This window comes from Coenobita brevimanus, chromosome 111, assembly GCF_032717465.1.
Source record: "Coenobita brevimanus isolate Jiangsu-jjx chromosome 111, ASM3271746v2, whole genome shotgun sequence".
Taxonomy (NCBI): domain Eukaryota; kingdom Metazoa; phylum Arthropoda; class Malacostraca; order Decapoda; family Coenobitidae; genus Coenobita; species Coenobita brevimanus.
Window position 1 is genome coordinate 31,907,465 of NC_137064.1, and position 20,974 is coordinate 31,928,438.

Sequence of the window (20,974 nt, forward strand, 5' to 3'; positions counted from 1 at the left end):
TTCCTCTGTTTCCTCCTTGCTTGCCTCTGCCCTTGTTTGTATCTTTCGTTTGTGCTTTTTTTTATTCATTTACTTTTTTCTTCCTTCCTGTTTTCATGTGACCCCCATCTTTGCCTGCCTCACTCTCCTCGATTCTATTTTTCGTGCGTCTCTCTCTCTCTCTCTCTCTCTCTCTCTCCTCATATCTTCGACCGTCGTTCTACTCCTCTCCTCCTCTCATGCATCACGTCCCTTCTCGTTGCCTGCTTCTTACCTTTTTGCTAACCTTTGTCACTCTCCCCTCCCAGCCTCTTTCCCTCCTTCCCTTTCCCTTCTCCCCTTCACTTCTTCCCCTCCCTCCCTCTCCCCTCTCTCCACCTCCTCCCCTCCCTCCGTGCCTGACTCGTCCTAATTCCACCTTTCCACCCACTCTTATTCTGTTTCTTTTTTCCTACCTGCTTCCTTCTTATTCCAACGTGCCAGATCTCACCTCCCAGTGTCTTCTTCATCTTTTTCCCATTCTTTCCTTCCGTCGTTTAGTTTTTACCACCTCCATTTCCTCCACCCGACCTCTCCTTAGTTGCAGCACTTTCCTTCATTTCAGTTAATTCTTTTTTCCCTTCCCTTCCCTTCCCTTCCTTTCCCAGTTTCCACCTAAATTTAACACCAGTCCAATTTACCAACCTTTCCTTTATTGCCTCCCAGCCTAGCTCATTGCATCTCTCTCTCATGCCCATTTCCCTTTCATCTCTCGCTCATCGCGTGTCTTTGAAATCGTTACTTCGTTATCAGGTAATCTCTCTCTCTCTCTCTCTCTCTCTCTCTCTCTCTCGTCATTTTTACCTAGCCAGTTTAACCCATCTACCTCTGTTTTTCAACGTTAGCCAGTTTCTTTCAGTCGTATTCTCTCGTCACTCATCTTATTTCCTAGATTCGCTGCCCTTTTTTTTTAACATCTAATTTTACTCATGCCTCTTCATCCCATCGTATTGATCTTTAGTTCGTGTCCTCCTCCTCTTGTTCTTGTCCTCCTCCTGCTTCTCTTGTTCGTGTCCTCCACCTGCTGCTCTTGTTCGTGTCCTTCTCCTGCTGCTCTTGTTCGTGTCCTTCCCCTTCTTCTCGTGTTCGTGTCCTCCTCCTGCTTCTCTTGTTCAAGTCCTCCTCCGACTCCTTTTGTTCGTGTCCTCCTCCCCTTGTTTTTGTCCTCCTGTTCCTCTTGTTTGTGTCCTCCTCCTACCCCTCTTGTTCGTGTCCCCCTCCTGCCTCTCTTGATCGTGTCCTCTTCGTGCTCCTCTTGTTCGTGTCCTCCTGCTCATCAGTGTCTGCCCGCCTCTCGTCTCCCTCATTCATCTGCTGTCCTTCATTCATCGCCATTCTCCCCCATTCATCGCCACTCTCCCCCATTCATCGCCACCTTCCCTCATTCATCTCTACCATCCCTTACTGAACGCCACTTCGCCTCATTCACCGCCGCTCTGTCTCACTTTAGTACTGGCACAATCCATTCATGCCCAGACACCCCCGTTAACCAATTTACTACGATGGAGTCTGGCCAAACCTGAATAAAATCAACGCTTTAATCCTTCAAGTGAAAAAAAAAAAGAAAATTAAAATAAGACAAGGGAAGAAAATGGAAAAAGAAAATAAAAAAAGTGGCGAAAAGAAAGAATAAAAAAGCCAATTAAGATGGTCTCCCTCCCCTCCTCCTTTTTTTTTTTTCTTACGTAAAAAGTAAAGGTGTTCAGGGTATCAGCTGAAAGGACCTTGGCTGTGTACACTGCCAGTAGATAAGCAGACTGGCCAGTAAAAGTTTAATGTGCACCAATCTTTCTCCATGGACACTTAAATCTAGCCAAGGTCCTCTGGGTGCACGGATACCAGTCTTTATTTTCTGTCTTTCTTATTTGTTTACTTAGATATTTAGTTATTATTTTACGCTGGCTCCTTTTGCACTAGGGTGGAAAACCATATCAAGGGAAGGGGGGCGATTATATGAAAAAATCCCAGTTTCCATCAGGCACATCTGGATTAGTTAGAAGCATCATATTTAGTTAGCCTGCATACACCACATTATGGATCCCCAGTCAGTGGCGAAGGAGGTAATGTCAGCACACTTTACTCTCAGTTTGGATTTCACAAAGGTGTGTTAGGAATTGGGACTTACCTGCACCTTTGCGATTTCTGTTTTAACTCCTTGAAGACGGTGAGGTTATGCAGTTTGTTTTTTTTTTTTTTACCATTTACTTATTTACTATATTGGCTATTTAATTACTATATTTATTTTATTTTGCTACCAGGCGATTTTATTACGAGTAGGAGAGACGTTTGGAATTGGAGGGCTTTGATATAACCATCATTAACCCTTTTACCACCAGAGGTCCGTATTAAGTTGAATATAATCACTTAAGGGCAGCAAGAAGGAAAAAAGAAAGTCATGAGAGAAAACAAAGGACGAAAATGTGCAGAAAGCTTTAAAATACGTCCTTCCTTGTCTTTCACCCCCCCCCCTCCCATTTTTACTATATTTCTAGGAGGAAATTTTTACTGTTATTTTTTTTCCTTAGCCTGCTTTCTTCAATAATCACCATTATCTTCAGTTCCAAATTGCTCCCTGCCCGTCGGCTCCCCTTCAGGGTAACGTCCTGTACATTGCCAGGCTCTCTTCTTAGTAGTTCCTGTCTCCGTCGCCACACTGTTTCATCTATCCCTGTATTTCTTCCACTTTCCCCTCCTTCAGGTTTATTTTCACTCTGTCTTCCTTCGGTTCCCTTTTATTTACAGCCAGTCATCCTTTTCCAGTAACCTGACCGTAATTCTCAACACCCACCAGACGATTTGGGCAGCTTTTTCGATATGGAGAAGTTGAACCTGGCCTTCATTAACCAGTTCTTTATTAGAGAAACTTAATAAGTGTAATAAAATCGTCGAGTCTGATGAAAAAATAGAAAAATAAAAAACCATCATATTGGAAAGGGTAATCGTTCCAATCTTCAGTGGCATCTCATTTCTCTTATCTGTGTATTTCTCCTCCATCTTCAGTTTCGTCATTTCCTCACCCAGTCATCCATCCCACAGCAGTAGCCTGACCCCTATCTGTTCTATTATTCACAACATATCTAGTGTTCGTTCCAGTTTTCACCGCATCTCATTTCTCTCATCGATGCATGTCTTCTTACCTTCAGCTTCAGTTCCGTCATTTCCACATCCAGTCATCCCTCCCTCTGCAGTAACCTGACCTCTTTCTGTCCTGCTATTCGCAGCATGTCTCGTCAACTCTGTCATCGCTTCCCTCACCTCTCCTTCAGATTGCCAGCCCTGTCATCATTTCCCTAAGTCTCCCCTCAAAGTACCAACCTATCTGTCCCACTCACCCCATACATACTTTTTTCCGTAGGTAGCCAAGTTTGTCGCAGAATGTCGAAAAATTGCATCTCTCCATCATCGTCATCATCGTCGTCGTTGTCGTCTTCAGTGTCATAATCATCATCATCGTAGTCATCATTATTATTATCATCATCATAGTCATTGTCAGCATCATCGCCATTTTAGTCATTATCATTGTCGTCGTCATTTTAGTCATCGTGTTTATCTTCATCATTCATATAATTATGTCTCATCTCGTCTTTTTTGCAGATACATTTAACAGCATGATTTTAAATATGAATCTAACGTATTTTTCTGTTTTCAGGTGAGTACTGGTACTGGATGAAGGAGTGGAGGTTGTGAGGTAAGGTTATTGGACCTGGGGTAATTTTGTTTTAAACAGAAGATGAACAGAGGAAAGAAAAACAAAGTAAAAAAAAAAAAAAGTCCATGGTGAAGATCTAGGAACAAGACACGAAGAGTTTGTATATCTGTTCTGTGTTCACTCTCATTTGATCTAAAACCACCACCCTTGAAGGCTATGCTGTAACAAAAAAAGTAGCAATAGAATATGGAGCTAGTCATGGAAAGGTGTATGGAGAGGATGTAGAGTCGTAGTATTGTATTATTCTGTCATTGAGCTACGGGCAGTAAGCTGCAAAAAGACGAAAATCTCACAAGTGAAAGTGGACGAACTGGGTCATTAACTCACTGTACCATTCAGAACTTTAAGCCTGCTACAGCCACTCCCCCCCTCCCTCCCTTCCTTGCTTTCCCGTTTCCCATGGATGGGAAGATCTCACTTCTCCACCCAATGAAAGTGGTGTCCCTCAGTTCTACACATTAGTTTTTCTTAAGGACCTGGATCATCAAACAAACTTTAAACCAATTACCTGTCATAGCTAAGATTTGTACTCTATAAGCGATAGGGAAAGGAGAGTGAAGAATTTTCTTCTCTCTTTTGTTAAAAAAAAAAAAAAATCTTGGGAGCGGTTGTATGGTAAGCGCGTTTTGTTTACTTTGTTTTTTCCTTTTAAATCCGGGCCTTGGACTCTTTCATAGATCCCTTGATCGTGTGGACATGAGCCGCCAGCCTGCAGACACAACGTGTGCAAAGTCAGCCCCAGGGATCTATATATACTTCCCTCCCTACTCCGTTCTTCTACTCTGTTCTGTCTACTTCCCTTTCACACCTACCCTTCCTGGTTATGTTTTCATTGTGTTTACCTGCCCCCCCCTCCCTCTTTTTTTTTTTTAAATATATATATATATATATATATATATATATATATATATATATATATATATATATATATATATATATATATATACCCTCAGGCCGGCCTAGAGATGACCTTGTCACTGAATGAGTTAGTGAGGAATACTGCAGCAGGACTCATTCCCATTCCTTTGGCCCTCATGTTTTGAAAATAGCCCTCTGTAGCCTAGGGCCTCCAGATGCCTCCCAGAGGCACTTTCGGTCAGGGTTTTTTTTAGGGCCTTTGCAACACACTTCTCTGAATATATATATATATATATATATATATATATATATATATATATATATATATATATATATATATATATATATATATATTGCCGAAGCAGTGTCTAGCACCTCTTGCACAAGCTGAGGAGTTCATAAGCATTGCAGGATGATTCATTCGCACACGAGTTTTTAGGTAAACTGTATTAATTTTTGCCAGACCCCGTGTTTTGAAATCAGCTGTTTTCCCGAGAGTCCAGCAGAAACAGCCTGCTTATATCCCCCGCCAAGGACGTTATGTTTTACCCCGCGTTGGTTTGTTTGTTTGTCTGTCTGTTAGCAGGATTACTCAAAAAGTTATGAACGGATTTTCATGAAATTTTGTGGAAGGGTGGGCCTTGGGCCAAAGAGAAGTGATCAAATTTGAGGGCGGATCCGGATCCGGATCCGGAGTATACCGCACAATATCTCATTCTCAGTTTCATTGAAATTTTGTGGAAAGGTGGACCATGGACCACGAAAGAACTGATTAAATTTGATCCGGATCCGGATCCTATATCCACGGATCCGAATCCTACGTCCACGGATCCGGATCCGGATCCTTTTCAATAGCATTGGCGGAGGTATGCGTCTAAGCGCTTTCTTGTTCTAGTTGTCCCCTCTTCTTCGTCTCCCTCACTCTCTTGAGTTTCCCCACCTGTTTCTTATGTGCCCCTAGTGTATACCTCTTATCTTTTCTCTTTTCCTTCCTTTCCTTCTTCTGTTTCGTACTGGAGCTCTCACATTTTCTTCATCTCCCTCCCTTCCATAATATCTCCCCTCGAGCCTCTTACTTGCCTGTAATGTTTTCCTTCAGTGCTTGCTTCGCTCCCATACGCTGCCTACTTTTCCGACCTTGCCAGTTAGTACTCGTATTTACCTTCCCTTCTTCCCCCATATTTTTCCTCCTTCCTTCCTTCTTTCTTACCTCCTCCTCTGCTTACTCCTTTCTCTCAAATTTCCCCCCCTTTCCATTTCTTCATACTTTACCTCCTGCTTAGCTCCTGCCTTCATCATTTTCCTCTTTCTTTTCCATCCTTCTTACCTCCTTCCGTTCCTTTCCTATTTACCTCCCTCTTTACGTCCTTCCTTCATTTTTTTTCTCATTCCCCCTCCTTCTTACCTCCATCCCGGCTTACCTTCTACTCTTTTTTTTTCTCTCTCTCTCTTCTTGCCGTCCATCGCTCTTTCCTCCCTCCTCTTTGTCTTTCTTCCCTTGTACCTCTTTCTTTTTACATCGCTTTCTCGTTACCGCTTTGCCATGTATTTTTCCTATGCTCTCTCTCTCTCTCTCTCTCTCTCTCTCTCTCTCTCTCTCTCTCTCTCTCTCTCTCTCTCTCTCTCTCAATACTGAGAGAGAGAGAGAGAAATTTCCCACGCTGTCTGCACCGGCTTCACTGTTCCCAGACGTGTCAAGTGTTGAGGCTACATGCTGTACTAGAATGCCATGTCTGATATTGATTTTTTGTTTTTATGTTTTATCAGGTAGGTATATGAAGGATTAAGGAATTATCACGACTTCTGCGTAGTTTTTTGTGTTTTATTTCGAATTTACTGATATACAGTTAATCTTATCATTTGCTGTACCTTATTATGTCTTATTAATAGGTGCCAGTGGTATTACATCGTTTTATATAGAAGTACTTGATTTTTTTTTCCCCTGCAGATCCTTATATGTATGAAAGTTTGTTGCAGTTTTGAACACTTATATATATTGTCTATTTTTTCGTAAGTATATAATGAATACTGTGAATATATACAAACAGCCGTGTCGTGAAAACTGAGGGCGTGAAAGTACCCGCGAGCACCATATATTTGACTGTCTTCTGAAACACCTGTAATTTATTAAGTGTGATTAACCTGCATCCTATATTACAGGGTGGAGTCAGCGTCGATACGGAAAAATTAGACATAATTATATTATCATATGCTTAGACATTTTTGCAGAGAGAGAGAGAGAGAAGGGGGGGAGGGCTTTTCCACACAGCGCTCTTTGAATCCCATCAGTTCGATTACTTTTGTTTTCATTCTCTCGCTATCTCCAGACGATTTTATTCAGCCTAGTAAAGTCCTAATGTATAGAAAGGGCAAATGAAGGCTGTATCTAACCTCTCCAGTTCGAAAAGTCTCTCTTAAGCTGAATTAAATCGTCTGGAGGTAGCAAGCATAAAATTTTAAAAAGTCATGGTACTGAAGAGGTGAATAGTTAGGTCTTATATGTCATGGCGATCGCACTATGGTTGTGACGTAGGCTATCCATTGTTTCGTGAGAGTGGTTTTATCTGTGGGTGAAGGACAAGCTTGCTGCGCTCTCTCCCCTCTTTGTTTTTCACCGTGATGAATGGCACACCCTTGTAGAAAAATGCCGGGAAAAGATTGCGTTGCCCTTGTGTGTTTACCGTGAGAAGTAAGCCCCGTGTGTGTGTGTGTGTGTGTGTGTGTGTGTGTGTGTGTGTGTGTGTGTGGTGTGTGTGTGTTTGTAGGGGAGAGGAGTGTGTGTACGCGCGTGATCCATATCATCAACAGTTACCGAATACTGCATTGAGGGATGTAGTGACAGTGATAGTGACACTGTATACTGTTAACGAATACCACGGTTCCTAATAATCAGAAGAATGTCTGCGCGGTATTTTACGTTGCACAATATTCTTGAGTACAGTGATAATGGAGGTAATGACGTGACACTGTATATTAACTAGGGTTGCGGCAAATCAGCAGTGCGATTGTGTGATTTGGCATGTAATAATGTTGCACTGGATTAGCGAGGTTTGCAGTACATCGAGTATGGTGTTCTAAATCATATGTGAACTACTTTGGAATGCTGCATCGTTAAAGTTAGCGCTGTGGCACTGTGGGTTAGGTTGCAGTATATTCAGGAGTGTTATGCTGGTGAAGGTAATTATGTGCCTGTGTTGTATTGCGGTATACCCGATAAATGTTGTGGTTGTGGAGATTCTGATGTGACTGTGATGTTGTGGAATACTGGGAGATGTTGTGGTACTGAAGGTAACGATGTGGTTCTTTCAAAATTACCGTGGTGTGTTGATGATGCAGATATGGCATGGTATGTTAGATTGCTCAGCGCTCGTGATTGTTGTTGCTTTGAAGAGATTGCTGTTGCTTTGAAGAGATTGCTGTTGTTTTGAAGGGATTGTTGTTGCTTTGAAGAGATTGTTGTTGCTTTGAAGGGATTGATGTTGCTTTACAGGGATTGTTGTTGCTTTGAAGGGATTGATGTTGCTTTGAAGGGATTGATGTTGTTTTGATAGTAGGACGTAATGTAAAGGAAAATTTTGGTGTTGAAAGGAGTTATATAGCTCTGTATCTTGCAAAATACTTAAGAGCTGTTGCAGTGTGTAAATTGCAGATGTGATTCTGTGGTGCAAGGATGTTGTGTTTGTTTGAGAATGGGCCACCGTGTGCCAGATTCAGAATACTCAAGCATGTGTGTGTGTGTGTGTGTGTGTGTGTGTGTGTGTGTGTGTGTGTGTGTGTGTGTGTGTGTTTAGGTGTAAATATATATTTTTTTAATTTGCAAAGTAATTGAGGGTGTCATGGTGCTGAATGTATTATTTGTTAGGTTGCAGTGTAATGGAGGATGCTTTGATGTTGCAAGTAATGATGTGTAATGTTGGGTAGGTTCAGAATAATTGATTTTGTTAATTTTGCAGGTTATGATTTGTACTGGTGGTTAGGCTGCAAAATTATCCGTTTTTTACACGACTTAGGAGAGAGAGAGAGAGAGCCTGTAAAGAAGCCTCCTCACCACACCACCTGGGCCAACAAGGCAATACCTATAAAAACACTGGCTTTTCTATTTCTCACGCTTTTACGCCCTTCTTCCGTAAACACATACACACACATATACACTCGCGCACGCACGCACGTACAAACATGCACGAACGCTAGGACACATGCACTGTAGTAAGGCCCAGTTGAGTCAAGCACTGTGCTATATGCGGCATAGATATAGATATAGTCATTGTACTATTTTATATATATCCTTACAGCCCAATTCCTCTTCCTTACCAAACTTATTACTTTTTTTCTTCTATTTCCTTTTCTCCCATATGTTGTTCTCTTTCGCATTTCATCCTTCCTTCCCTCTGTTTCACTTCTTTCCGATTCGCCCATTCCTATCCCTTCCTTCCTTCCCCCTTTCAGTATAATCAATTCGCAGCTCTTCCTCTCCCTCCCACCCGCATCCTTCCATACTACCCTCACATTTCCTTCAGTATCATCATATCCTTGTTTTGCTCGCTCCCGTTTATTCCTTTCCCAATCCCATCCCCCTCCTTCTCCCCCTCTCCCCCTCCTTCCCCACCCGCATCCCAACCGCCCTTACTTTGTTTATGCATGCACGCCATTCCCCCATTTCTCTCTCTCTCTCTCTCTCTCTCTCTCTCTCTCTCTCTCTCTCTCTCTCTCGCCCAGTTTTATCACATCCCCATATCTCCCACATACATTGCCAAATTATTTCCCTTTCAGCATCTCCATCTTCGTTTATATTCTTTCTTTCCCCCTTTCTCCATCTCCCTCATACCCTCGTCCCACCTTTATCTGCCGTCGCTTCTCTTTCCCGTACCCCTTGTCTCTGATATATACCATCTCTTCTTCCTCTTCCTTCTTCTCTTCCTCTCTTCATCTTCCACCTCGTGTACTTAAACTTTATTAAATCATGTTTTTTGTAAGAAGAAGAATATATTGGACAAGGTAGGATTAGTGGGGGAATAGAAATTCAATGTTAAGTGCTCATCTCCCCCCCTCTTTTTTTTTTTTTTTCTTTCTCCGTCCATTCCCCCTCCCTTAACATTACCATCTCCCTCTCCCCTCCCGTCCCGCCCCCTCCCCTCTCCTCCTCTCGCCTTTCTTCTTTGTTTGGCATAAAAAGGGTGGGCTTGGAGGGTTGTAGAGGCTTTGAGAAATGGGTGCCTGAAGTGAGGGTGTTGAATGAGGGGGAGGAATGGCATTAGAGAGAGAGAGAGAGGGAGAGGGAGGGAGGGAGGGAGAGTAGATTCCCTTAGTAGTTTAATGTCAGTAATGAGACGGGGAAGACATATAGCCTGTTATACGAAGTTATTTAGCTGGAAAATAAACACTTTCTTTAGCATCATGGTCCTCAGCTCAGACTCGCACTTTGGGAAGACTTGACACCATAAATGATGATTAATTGCAAGGTATCAGTAGTCTGTGTGTTTTCGATATTAAAATGTTGTTGGAATAATGAGATTAATATTTACTGCAATTCTCTCTTCTCAGGTTTCAGTTATAATTACCTTCAACCAGAGTGTGTACTGATTATTTACCTATAGCCTTTCATGATCGGGACTACTCAAGTATTCTGTTCCATCAAACGCCATATTTATTTTATAGTTAGCCTAGGTGTATTAGGAGGTGGAGTGTTAGTATTGTAACCACGAACCAACTCACAGTCGGGGCAATTCTGGATTTTATGACAGCTGTTGACTAAGTTTTATTCAGCTGAGAATGTGTCAGGAGCCTGAAAATTGTAATTTCTCTCTCTCTCTCTCTCTCTCTCTCTCTCTCTCTCTCTCTCTCTCTCTCTCTCTCTCTCTCTCTCTCAAAAATTTTAGTTGACAAGTCGCTCCGGATTCACGATAGGGTGAAGAGAAGTCACATAGGGATTCCTTTTCAGCTCCATTCACATCAACTGCGATAAAGTGGTGTATTTCGTGTGCTATAAAGTGGTATATTTCGTGTGCTATAAAGTGGTATATTTCGTGTGCTATAAAGTGGTGTATCGTGTGCCATAATTAGGTGTATTTCGTGTGCCATTAAGTGGTGTATTTCGTGTGCTATAAAGTGGTGCATCTCGTCGAGGATGAGTATAAGTGTATCCATAGTCAAGGGTGAGGTTGTATATCACTGGGTTTCAAAGTATGTCCAATTCCAGACATCTCATTCCGTACGCAGCGCCTCTACCACATTGACCCTTATAACGGAACCCCATTTCGGCCGTAACAGGTTAGGATGGCGATGATTTAGCTTTGAATATAGTTGGCTGTTTGTTTATTTATTTATTTATTTACTTATTTGAGGACTAATTACTGCTGTGCTTCGTCGTTAGCCAACCCGATAATATGTTATGGACCAGATCAAGACTTTCTAGCGTCCCCCCCCCCTCCTTTTTTTTTTTACTTATTTTTAGTATCGTTTTCCTCGTTCAATACAATAGGGAAAAATAGTTCTTTTAGTATATATTTACCACTAGAAGTAAGTGAAACAGTGGCCTAAAGTGAAGTGATACCGATTTGCCTTGAATACCTGTGCACGAGTAGAGGATGAAACATGTCTAGTAAAATCCTTCTCGGGTCGCGGTTTCTGGCAGGGGACATGATTGTGACAATGAATTATGATGTAGCATATGTTTACTTTTATCATTATTGGTAAGATTTTGTACAAGCACGTGATCCTACTCATTTGTGAAAAAAAAAAAAAAAAGGGAAAATGTTTGTGCACTTGGTATTACAGTAATTTGTAAAAGTAGTGTTATCTTTACCCCCTTTTTTTTTTTCAAACCTGGCCTGAAATTGTCATCCCTCCGCCTTGATTTCTTAGTTATAGCAATAGCCTAACACTAGAATATGGTGCTAGTCACGAAGATGTGCGATGGAAAAGATGTAAGGCTGTGGCATTATGTTCTTCCGCCACTGAGGTGCATGAAATAAGCTACAGAAGGACGAAACACTGGGTGAAAGAACTATAGCAAAAGTCCATGTAACTGCGTGATTGTAGCGTCCTCAGCGTCCTCTGAGAAAGCATTAGTCTTCCTTAGGCCAGTGGGTATTAGAGCCTAACATAGCAAGCCTTAAACACGGCCACTTGAGAACATAACATAGCAGAACCTTAAACACAGCCACTTGAGAGCTTGTGCTGGTATGAGAGGGCCCAGTGTCTCTGTTTCTCAAGTTTAACATAGTGTCTCATTCATGTGCACAGTGCCTCACCCACACACTGCCACGCTTCACCGCCTAATAATGTAATGTCTGGGGACCTTTTGCTGTGACAGGAAGGGGTGGAGAAGGGTTTGTGTGTGTGTGTGTGTGTGTGTGTGTGTGTGTGTGTGTGTGTGTGTGTGTGTGTGTGTTTGTGTGTGTGTGTGTGTGTGTTTTACAGTGTTAGGGAGAGAGGGGGGGAGTGTGAAGAGGTTACCAAGTAGAGGGAGATGAGATCGGTTAGAAGAAAGTTAATAATGAACATGAATTAGACAAACAAAATAGTGGACGACATATTAGCATAAATTAGGAAATATCCTCGGGCTGAAGGGATTAAGAAGCCTTACGACAGGTGAAAGACACGAGAAACAGAAGGACACGAGTTAAATAATAAATTGTAAGAAGTGTAATAGAAGTAAAGCATATTTATCCTAACCAGACATGACCCCTAACCTCATGTAGCTTAGTTATGGCCAAGTGCAGTCAGAGGAGAGAGAATATTTGACTGGTAATCAAGGAGACTCGTCCCCTAAGGCTCATCGAATTTCACACAACCATGACAGGAGAAAATAAATCGACACTGACTGACAAGGATATGATGGCAGTGGTTGTGAGTTGGGGGATGGTTTAGGATTTAGTGGAGGAGAGGAGGAAATGGGGGTGAGGGGGGAGAGGATGCATTAAGGGGAGAAGTCAAGGTTAGAGAGAGAGAGAGAGAGAGAGAGAGAGAGAGAGAGAGAGAGAGAGACGAGGGTGGGGGAAGCTTAGGCAAGGAAGGAATGTAAGTAAGCAATTGAATTTTAATGTAAGTGGTAAAAGGGGAAGAGACGAGTGGAGAAGGTGCTGGGATTGAGTTAAAATAGATATAGAAGAAACATGATAAAAGAAAGAAACAGGGGGGAGAAAAGGGGAGAGTGATCAGTGAATCTGGAGAGAGAGAGAGACAGAGACACAGACACAGACAGAGGAGGTTATGGTGTAGAAAGTTGGTTGGTGACAGGTGTGGGTTATGTTGCTGGGTCTATTAACAGCTTCCTGGCCTTACCTCCCTGACCCACACCACTGCCCCTTGCCGTCACATCCACACCACACCAGATCAGACCAAACCAAACCATACACTACATGACTTAACACCAGACCACGTCACGTCAGCCCACACCACACCTCACCTCACCTCATCATCCTGCTTTACCCTCCCTCTTCTTTCACCTTCCTGTCACATACCGTCACACCATTCACCACAAACACAATATTACCACGTCATTCATATGCTCAAACAGCTCTACACTACGCGCTACAACACATCTCATCACATCACATTACATCACACCACATCACATCACATCGCATCACATTACTTCACCACATCACATCACATCACCACATCGCGTCACATCACATCACATTCCCACACCATACCGACAGTCACATCACATTACCACACCACACCATGCTGTAACAGTTTTACTGATATTTAGGATCACAGTAACCCCTCGAGTCAAGTATCATTCTGTTCGATTGTTCTTGCTACTTCCATGTTATTTGATTCATCTTAGGGGAGATCTTTTGCAGTGAACAGTTCATTGAATCCTACATCTAACTTCTCAAAAAGTCCCCACACCACACCACACCACACCACACCACACCACACCACACCACACACCACACCACACTGTTTACCGAAGACTATACTAACTTTCCACAGATAGAAAAAGTCTCTCTTAAACTGAGTACAAGAACAAACCAAGCTGGGGTTGCACTCTTTACCCTTTCAAGAACAAAATAAAGAATACTGGGTATGTCATGAGACTGAAGAGGATGAAATATAGTCACCATATCATAAAATTCATAATAAGCATCATCGTAGTGAAGGGGCAGGGAAATAGTAATCAAAGCTTCAGTAACCATTTGGCAATGACTTTGTAAGTGTTTGTTTCAAGAGTTTCTTTGTTGGTGTGGCTGTACTGTTACGTCTGCTTGTTTTCTGTTGATTGAAGCTGTTTGGAGAGAGAGAGAGAGAGAGAGAGAGAGAGAGAGAATTAGGGTTTTTCCACAACTCAGCATTCTCTTTAATCCCATCAGTTCAAATGAGAGAGAGAGAGAGAGAAAGAGAGAGTTTTTGTAATTCTCTCTCTCTCTCTCTCGTGTGTGTGTGTTTGTGTGTGTGTGAGGGAGAGAGAGAGAGAGAGAGAATGTTAGTACTGTATGTGCATCCCGAGCACCCAAACACCTTTACCCTTTACGTTATTAAAGTGGTCCAGCGCCTCTCTCCTTCTCTTTCTCCCTTTCACCACTCATTTCCCTCTCTTCCTTTCTTTTCCCTCTTTCTTATCTCCCTCCCTCCCTTCACCCTTGATCTCGCTTTCACTTTTCTTTCCTACCTTTCATTTCCACTGCCTCTTCATGTGTTCCCCCCCATTCTTCCTCACCTCATCCCTTTCTCCTCACCTTCCTCGTTTCCCACTCTTCATCTCTTTTTCACCATCTCTCTCTCTCTCTCTCTCTCTCTCTCTCTCTCTCTCTCTCTCTCTCTCTCCTTTCCCTGTTTAACTTTCCTCCTTCATTTTTTCCCCCCTTTCCCAATTTTCCCTTCCTCTCTTCCCTCACCCCTCCCCACTTTCCTTCTTTCACTTCTCCCTTGCATGCTTGCCTCTTTACGTTTAATTCATTCATTCATTCGTTCATCCATCCTTCCTTCTCTCTCTCTCTCTCTCTCTCTCTCTCTCTTCTCCCCTTCTCCCACTCTTCATTCTTTCCCTTCTCCCTCCATGCCTCTTGTCACACTCTTTTCCTTTGATTTCGTCCTTTGTTCCAGTTTTTTCTCCATCTTTCTTCTCACTCTCTTTCGATACATTTTACCTCTCCCCTGATTTTCCCTCAATTATTTGTCGTCTCTTTTGACCTATCCAGCTTGATTATTTTCACATTTTTCATTTCCATTGTTCCATTATTAGTTTTGTTTGATCTTAATGTCATCCCAACATATTTTCTTTTCTCTGACCAGATTTTTTTGTCATTTTCTCTTTATTCCTCACATTCCCTTGTTTCCCATTACAATACAGTATTCCTTTATTTTACGTATTACCAATCCGTTCCTCTCCATCCTCTTCTGCCCTCCCTCCCCTTTCCTTCCCCATCCTCCTCCTCACTTGTCATCTTTTCTACCTTCTTTCCCCCTCCCTATCCTCTCATCCTTTCTCCCCCCCCCCTCTCTCTCTCTCTCTCTCTCTCTCTCTCCTCCCTTTTATCCTCTCCCACTTTTCCCTTCCTCCCATTTAATTGCTCCCTTTCTCCCAGTTCTCATCCATTCTTTCCCTCCCTCCCATCCATCATTTTCTTTTCCCACATTTTTTTCAACAGTTTCATTAACTCCACCAAGCATTTCAGTTCACCAGCTCCACAATTCCTCACTTCCCCATCTCATTCCTTCTTTCCTTGCTTCAGTTTCCTTCTCTTGGATCCATTGTATTTTGTTGGAGGAATTTAAATTGCCAAATAATATCACCCATTCCTTCTCCTGCTCCTGCTCCTCCTCCTCCTCCTCCTCCTCTCAGCATGGTTCTGAGTTTTGGCTAGTTGAAGGATGTTCATCCCTTTTTTGTTTTATTGTTATTGCATTGGGATGGTTCAGACATTTGAAATGAGTGGAGAATCAAAACTTAAGCAATATAGCTCATAGAAGCCAAGTGTGGACAAAATTAATGTGAAATGGAAAACCAAAAATTTAGTGGAAAAATAGTGTTGAGGAATAAAGTTGGAGGTTGGTCCAGATTAGCCAAAGGAAATGGGAAGGCTTGGAGGCATATTTTGTTGCCATACCTGAATGAACTTGGGGATTTAAATTGTAGCAGTTCTGAACTTGGGAATTTAAGTTGTAGCAGTTCATAGATAGGATGCATTCACAGCATGAAGCTTAATGTAAGGACCCCCTATAGTTTCAGATACAAAAATGTTTCTCTCTGTGTGGTAAGGTTGCATTCATAGCATGAGGCGTAATGAATGGACCCCCGTAGTTTCAGATACTCATATGGATAAGCCTGGTGGACTACAGAAATCTTTGTACAGTATTTCTGCTGAACACTCCCAGAAATATTTAGCATAAATTATACTGAAGAATTATGTTTTGCGAGTGAAGTGAAAGAAAGAAATTTTTACTGGAATAGGTAAAACAGAGAGAGAGAGAGAGGGAGAGAGAGAGAAGAAAAAAGAAAGGAAAAGAAATACATACTCACCAGGGAAGTCTATGTTGAGGTGTAAGTTTTGCACCATAAATTATTATTAACTGGAACATCAGATTTTTAAGATGCATACAGGCCCCTTTAATATGTGGTTTTATTTGCATTAACTGTTAGTTGCACATTATGCCTTTTAACACTGAATAGATAGTTCCTCTCCATTGTCAGTACCTTCCAGGAATTGTGCTGTAAATACCTGTGATGCAGATCAGTTGCATTCACATTAATGTGTTCAACTTAACTCCTTCAGACTCATAACATGCTTTTTGTTATGATCTTCGTGCTTTCAGACTAAATTATTCAACCTAGGGAAGAGGTCTGTGTTGAAGATTTTAAAAATTGTGTCCAGCAAGAGATTGCACATTGATTAATACTGGTTGCTGTAGTATCTATGCTGTTGCAAATAGTAAACCAAAGTCTCCATAGATGGATCTAGTTTGAGGACTTCATTTTGTAAGGTAATTAGCCAGTATTGTATTCACACACACATACTCTCACAGAAAAGGTATAGATGTATTTGTGCTAGGATTATTATGCAACATGTTTCCTTTTCCTAATATTATGTGCTTATGCTCCAGGGTGTGTGTGGGTTTGAGGGCTGCGGGCGGGGAGGGACATGAGGTCGTCTGTGAGTGTAATCCTCTCCACCCCGCCGCCCGACACCACCATGAGCTACCCAGATTACACCACCAGTCCACACCACCACCAGACCCTCCTTGTCCTGGTCAGACAAGTGGGTTAGTACCTACCAAATTTCCAAGCCATACTTTAAGTTTGCTGTTAATTTTATTGAAAGAAATTAGTGCTGTGCAGTGCTTGAGACTTGTGAGAGAAAGGTACTGTATTTACATAGATGCTGCTGCATTTCTTGCACCTTCATATATCTCCTAACAATCCCTTCAGTACACTGGTGCACATTCTGTTTTCATGTTACTGTTGCTGGCCAATTGTTCAACCTGGGATAGGCTTCAAGTGGAAGCTTAAATATAACTGCCACTGACCCCTTTTGCTATAAGCAAACACCCATGAGCTGAATTGATTTATCTTGCAGCAGCAGGAATAAAGTAATAAGAAGACATTACAGTGTGCTGAATGAGTTAGGAAGCAACAGAGGACTGCATAAACACTGCTGAAGAAGAGTCTTTGTTGAGGCTTTTACGGCAACATGCAACCTTGATCACCCTGTTTCATCAGCTCTGTAGTGTTATCAAACACTGGAAACTTTTCTTTCTTTTACATGGAGAGATATCATCATCGTACTTTTATTTCTCACTTATAATGAAGTGCTTCCCAGGAGTGCCTCCACCACTGATATACTGTACAGTACAAAGGAAGAAAAGATAGACTTTTAAATTGATTTTAATTAGGTGACAGTGTAGCTGCTGTACACCATATACAATTTACATAGGAGTGTATTACAGGCAGTATGCAGGATCATAAGTCCCCCCCCTCCCCCCCCCAAATGACTTGATGTATCTTTCAGGGTCCCAATTAAAGAGCCGTTCATTCCATAAGTTGTATGAGCGCATCAGTCGCGTGGGGCAGGTCAAAGTGAGTGACTCAAGTGGGACCCAGCGCCCAGTGTGGGTCACATACCGCCGTGACTATCCTGTTGAGAACAACGACTGGGGGGACTTCCAGACACACCGTAGGGTGCTTGGCATCATTACCATTGGTGAGATTAACACTCCTTATGCAAGTCCATACCATTGCACTTTACTGGAAATGTTTGCTTATAGTACAGCATGGAACTTCATCTTAATGTATTAATATACTGTATTCATTCAGATGTATGTAACTACATTACTTACACATTGTAGATTACGAATAAATCATACCATACAGCTTATATTGAAGATTTTTCATGAATGCACCTTACATAACTGGTTTGCATTAAACTGGAATGTCATATATTTGTACACCTTTGAGTTATCAGTTGTAATTAGAGTGTCACTTAATCAGGAAAGAAAAGTACTTAATCTAATTGCAAGCAGCAAACTGGTAAAAGAAAGCATTAATGTTGATCCATTACTTATACAAAGTTTTTAGTTAGTAAATGCTCTATAGTTAAACCTCACTTGAGATTATAGTAGTTAAATTTAGTCAGATTTTATTTCAGTTTCCACCAATACCATTATTTTAGTTTAAATGACATTGACACGTTGCTTCCTTTTGCTTTCCCTCCACGATAATCGCAGATATTTTGGTGGCATGGATGTGGCACATGGTTATAATGGAAGTAAACATAGCTACTGCAATATTTTTTCCTTTCTTTTTGTTTGTATTCCAGTTGATGCTTAATTGGGGATTCAAGAGTTTTGGAAGGAGTGTGAAATGAACTAATTAAGAGTTTGTATTATTCTTAAGAAGACAGTTATGCCCATACAGAGCTCATAAATACTGATACAGTAATGTTATTCTGTAACATTTATACTCACTGTCCTTGAAGCTTTTATTTTTTTATGTGTGTTATCCTCATTTCTGGAAATTGACCTAAATCACAAACTATACATAAAACCTTTGACAGAATAATTTTACTGTACTGCTGCAATTTACTTAATGTAGGTGTGTTGAAGCATGTGGTAGTGACTTGCCAACTTCAATCAAAATTGTATCATTATGATATTTGGGGAATTGTCTTATGCTGGTTGTAGTTAGAACTTAATTGTTGTTTCATTCATTATTCCCCCTAACTTAAGTCATGCAAGGGGTCACTTGATAGCTGTTTACTCTCAATACATTTGTGGTAGAGATTAGAATATGTGTATACTGTACATAGTGGTATGTACAGTTGTGTGTATTTTATTTTTTGTGCTTTACCGAGTTGCATCATTTACTTGACTTAAAGCACATATCTTTTTGTTCAGTCATCACAATTCAGTATGTGTCTTTTGTCTTAGTTTACCTGTTTTCAAATGAGGTGCCTTCTTAAGAGTATTCAGATGAGATGCCTTCTTAAGAGAATAACAGCTACCAGAAGGCTCAGTCTGTAATCATTATTTGTAGTTTGTACTTATATTGTGACTAAATACTGTGTAAGATAACTATGTAAAACATCAGTCACATAAATTTTTAAATTTTTAACATCCTTTCACATGGAGAGTCAGACTGACAAATGAGGATGTGAAGGAGCATTGTGTTGTGGATGTAGATGTGATAGGAAGCATTAGGAGAAACACATTGAGGTGGTTTGGCCATGTGGAGAGGATGGAGAGAGAGAGACTGATGAGGAGAGTGTATGTGAATGAGGTGGAGGGGGAAAGAGGGAGGGGAAGGCCAAGGATGAGATGAAGGGATGGAGTGGAGAGGTATATGAGAGAGAGGTGTGTGAATTGGGAGCAGGGCAGTGAAATGGCGGGGGACAGGGTGACGTGGAGGCGATTTGTATATGGCCACCCTGTATAAGGGATTAAGGTGTCTGGCAGTAGATAGATAGACATTCTTTCCATCACTCTTTCAGGTCAAGTTGGTAGCCAGAGCGACCTAAATGATATCTGCAAACAACACGAGAGTCTTAAAGTCAAGTATTCTTCAACTCTGTATGACTCAAGGTGCATCATCTTGGGTCTCAATCCAGATGGCACCATGTATGAAGCTGGCTCTGGGGCTGACTCCCGGAGCAACACCCCAGAGCCTAATGGTGCACTAGACTCAACTCACTCAAACATAGAATCATCTGGCCACCCCACACTAGCAGTTAATGGCCATGCCCACCCATTGCACATCAAGAAGGTGTCTGCTGGAAGCACAGACCGTGACAGTGGTGTATATGAGACTGTTGGCAATGAGGAAAAGCCTGCAGACTCAGACAGCCACTCAGACAGTCCACAAGGACATCCTGAGGGTTCAACTGACCTTAAAATTGACACAAATCATGTCAATGGGTCAGACTCTGGTAGTGAGAGCACCAGTGAAGTTGGCTGCTGTGAGGATGGTAAAATTGACTCACCTAGGGACTCTGCATTAGACTCAACCCAAGACACAAGCCAGTCCTCCATCAGCACCTCAGCTTCACACTACTCAAGACTCTCCCTTCAGCCTCCATCCAACTTTAAAACACGAGCACTGTTCTACCCAACTGGTGAGCATGCTGTCAACATTGAAGCTCAACTCCAGGAATTTGTAAGCTCACTCTTTTGGGTCCTGGAATCAAAACGTTTAGACAAAAGTCAGGAAAAGCTGGAGAAACCACCTCTCTTATGTGCTCCATTTGAACGGAAGGTCAGTTTGAGTCTGGACTGTTAAAAATTATTACTATACAGTATAACTCATACCCATCTGTCCATTGCCCAAATCTTAACTCCTGAACTCCATCCATAGTGACTCAGATCAAATCATTGTTTTCACTCTTATGCCACTCATTGCAACACCCTCCCATTATTTTGGTCCTCCCTATCCAGATCACAGAGTTATGCCTCATATTTCTCATTGTTGTCTTCATTTTGCTATCAGCTTTACTTCTTTAGCATCTGTTTCTTAATCTTTCTTATTACCTGTCTTGCATTCAATGTATCCATATTCAACTGTTTTCATATTTTTCCTTTTGTATGCTATCTTACCAGGTAACTGCACATGCACTTTTAGGGTAACTCAGTACCATCATTTGTGATGCCCACAATTGTAAGTGTCCTCAAATATCTGTAAGTTAAAGTTAGCACCAACACAGTGTAGAAATCCTTCCACTCTCATACGTGCATTCCTTTCCATAGTCATATCACACTCCCGTGGACAGTCTCACTCATTTTGTTAACTCTGCCATCCATTCTAAGTCATCATATCAAACTTTAAGTGGAGTGGGTAGAATCCATAAACAAGAACAGAAAAGCCAACGGGTAGGGGATTAATTAGCTGATTGCTTAGTGAAAAAGGTCAAACATCCACTTCACTGAAGCTGTCAAAATTCTCAGCTAACCCCA

The 20,974-nt window shown here is 41.7% G+C and overlaps 1 protein-coding gene across 1 annotated transcript in view; it reads left to right on the plus strand.

Moving 5' to 3' along the window:
* Positions 1-20,974, plus strand: part of brun (trafficking protein particle complex subunit brun) — a 165,314-nt gene that overhangs the window by 101,992 nt on the left and 42,348 nt on the right. The window contains exons 2-4 of the mRNA XM_080286340.1: positions 16,637-16,795; positions 17,542-17,733; positions 19,519-20,279. Coding sequence (XP_080142466.1) covers positions 16,675-16,795; positions 17,542-17,733; positions 19,519-20,279 — 1,074 coding nt within the window. The 5' untranslated portion in view covers positions 16,637-16,674. The remainder of the gene's footprint in view (positions 1-16,636; positions 16,796-17,541; positions 17,734-19,518; positions 20,280-20,974) is intronic.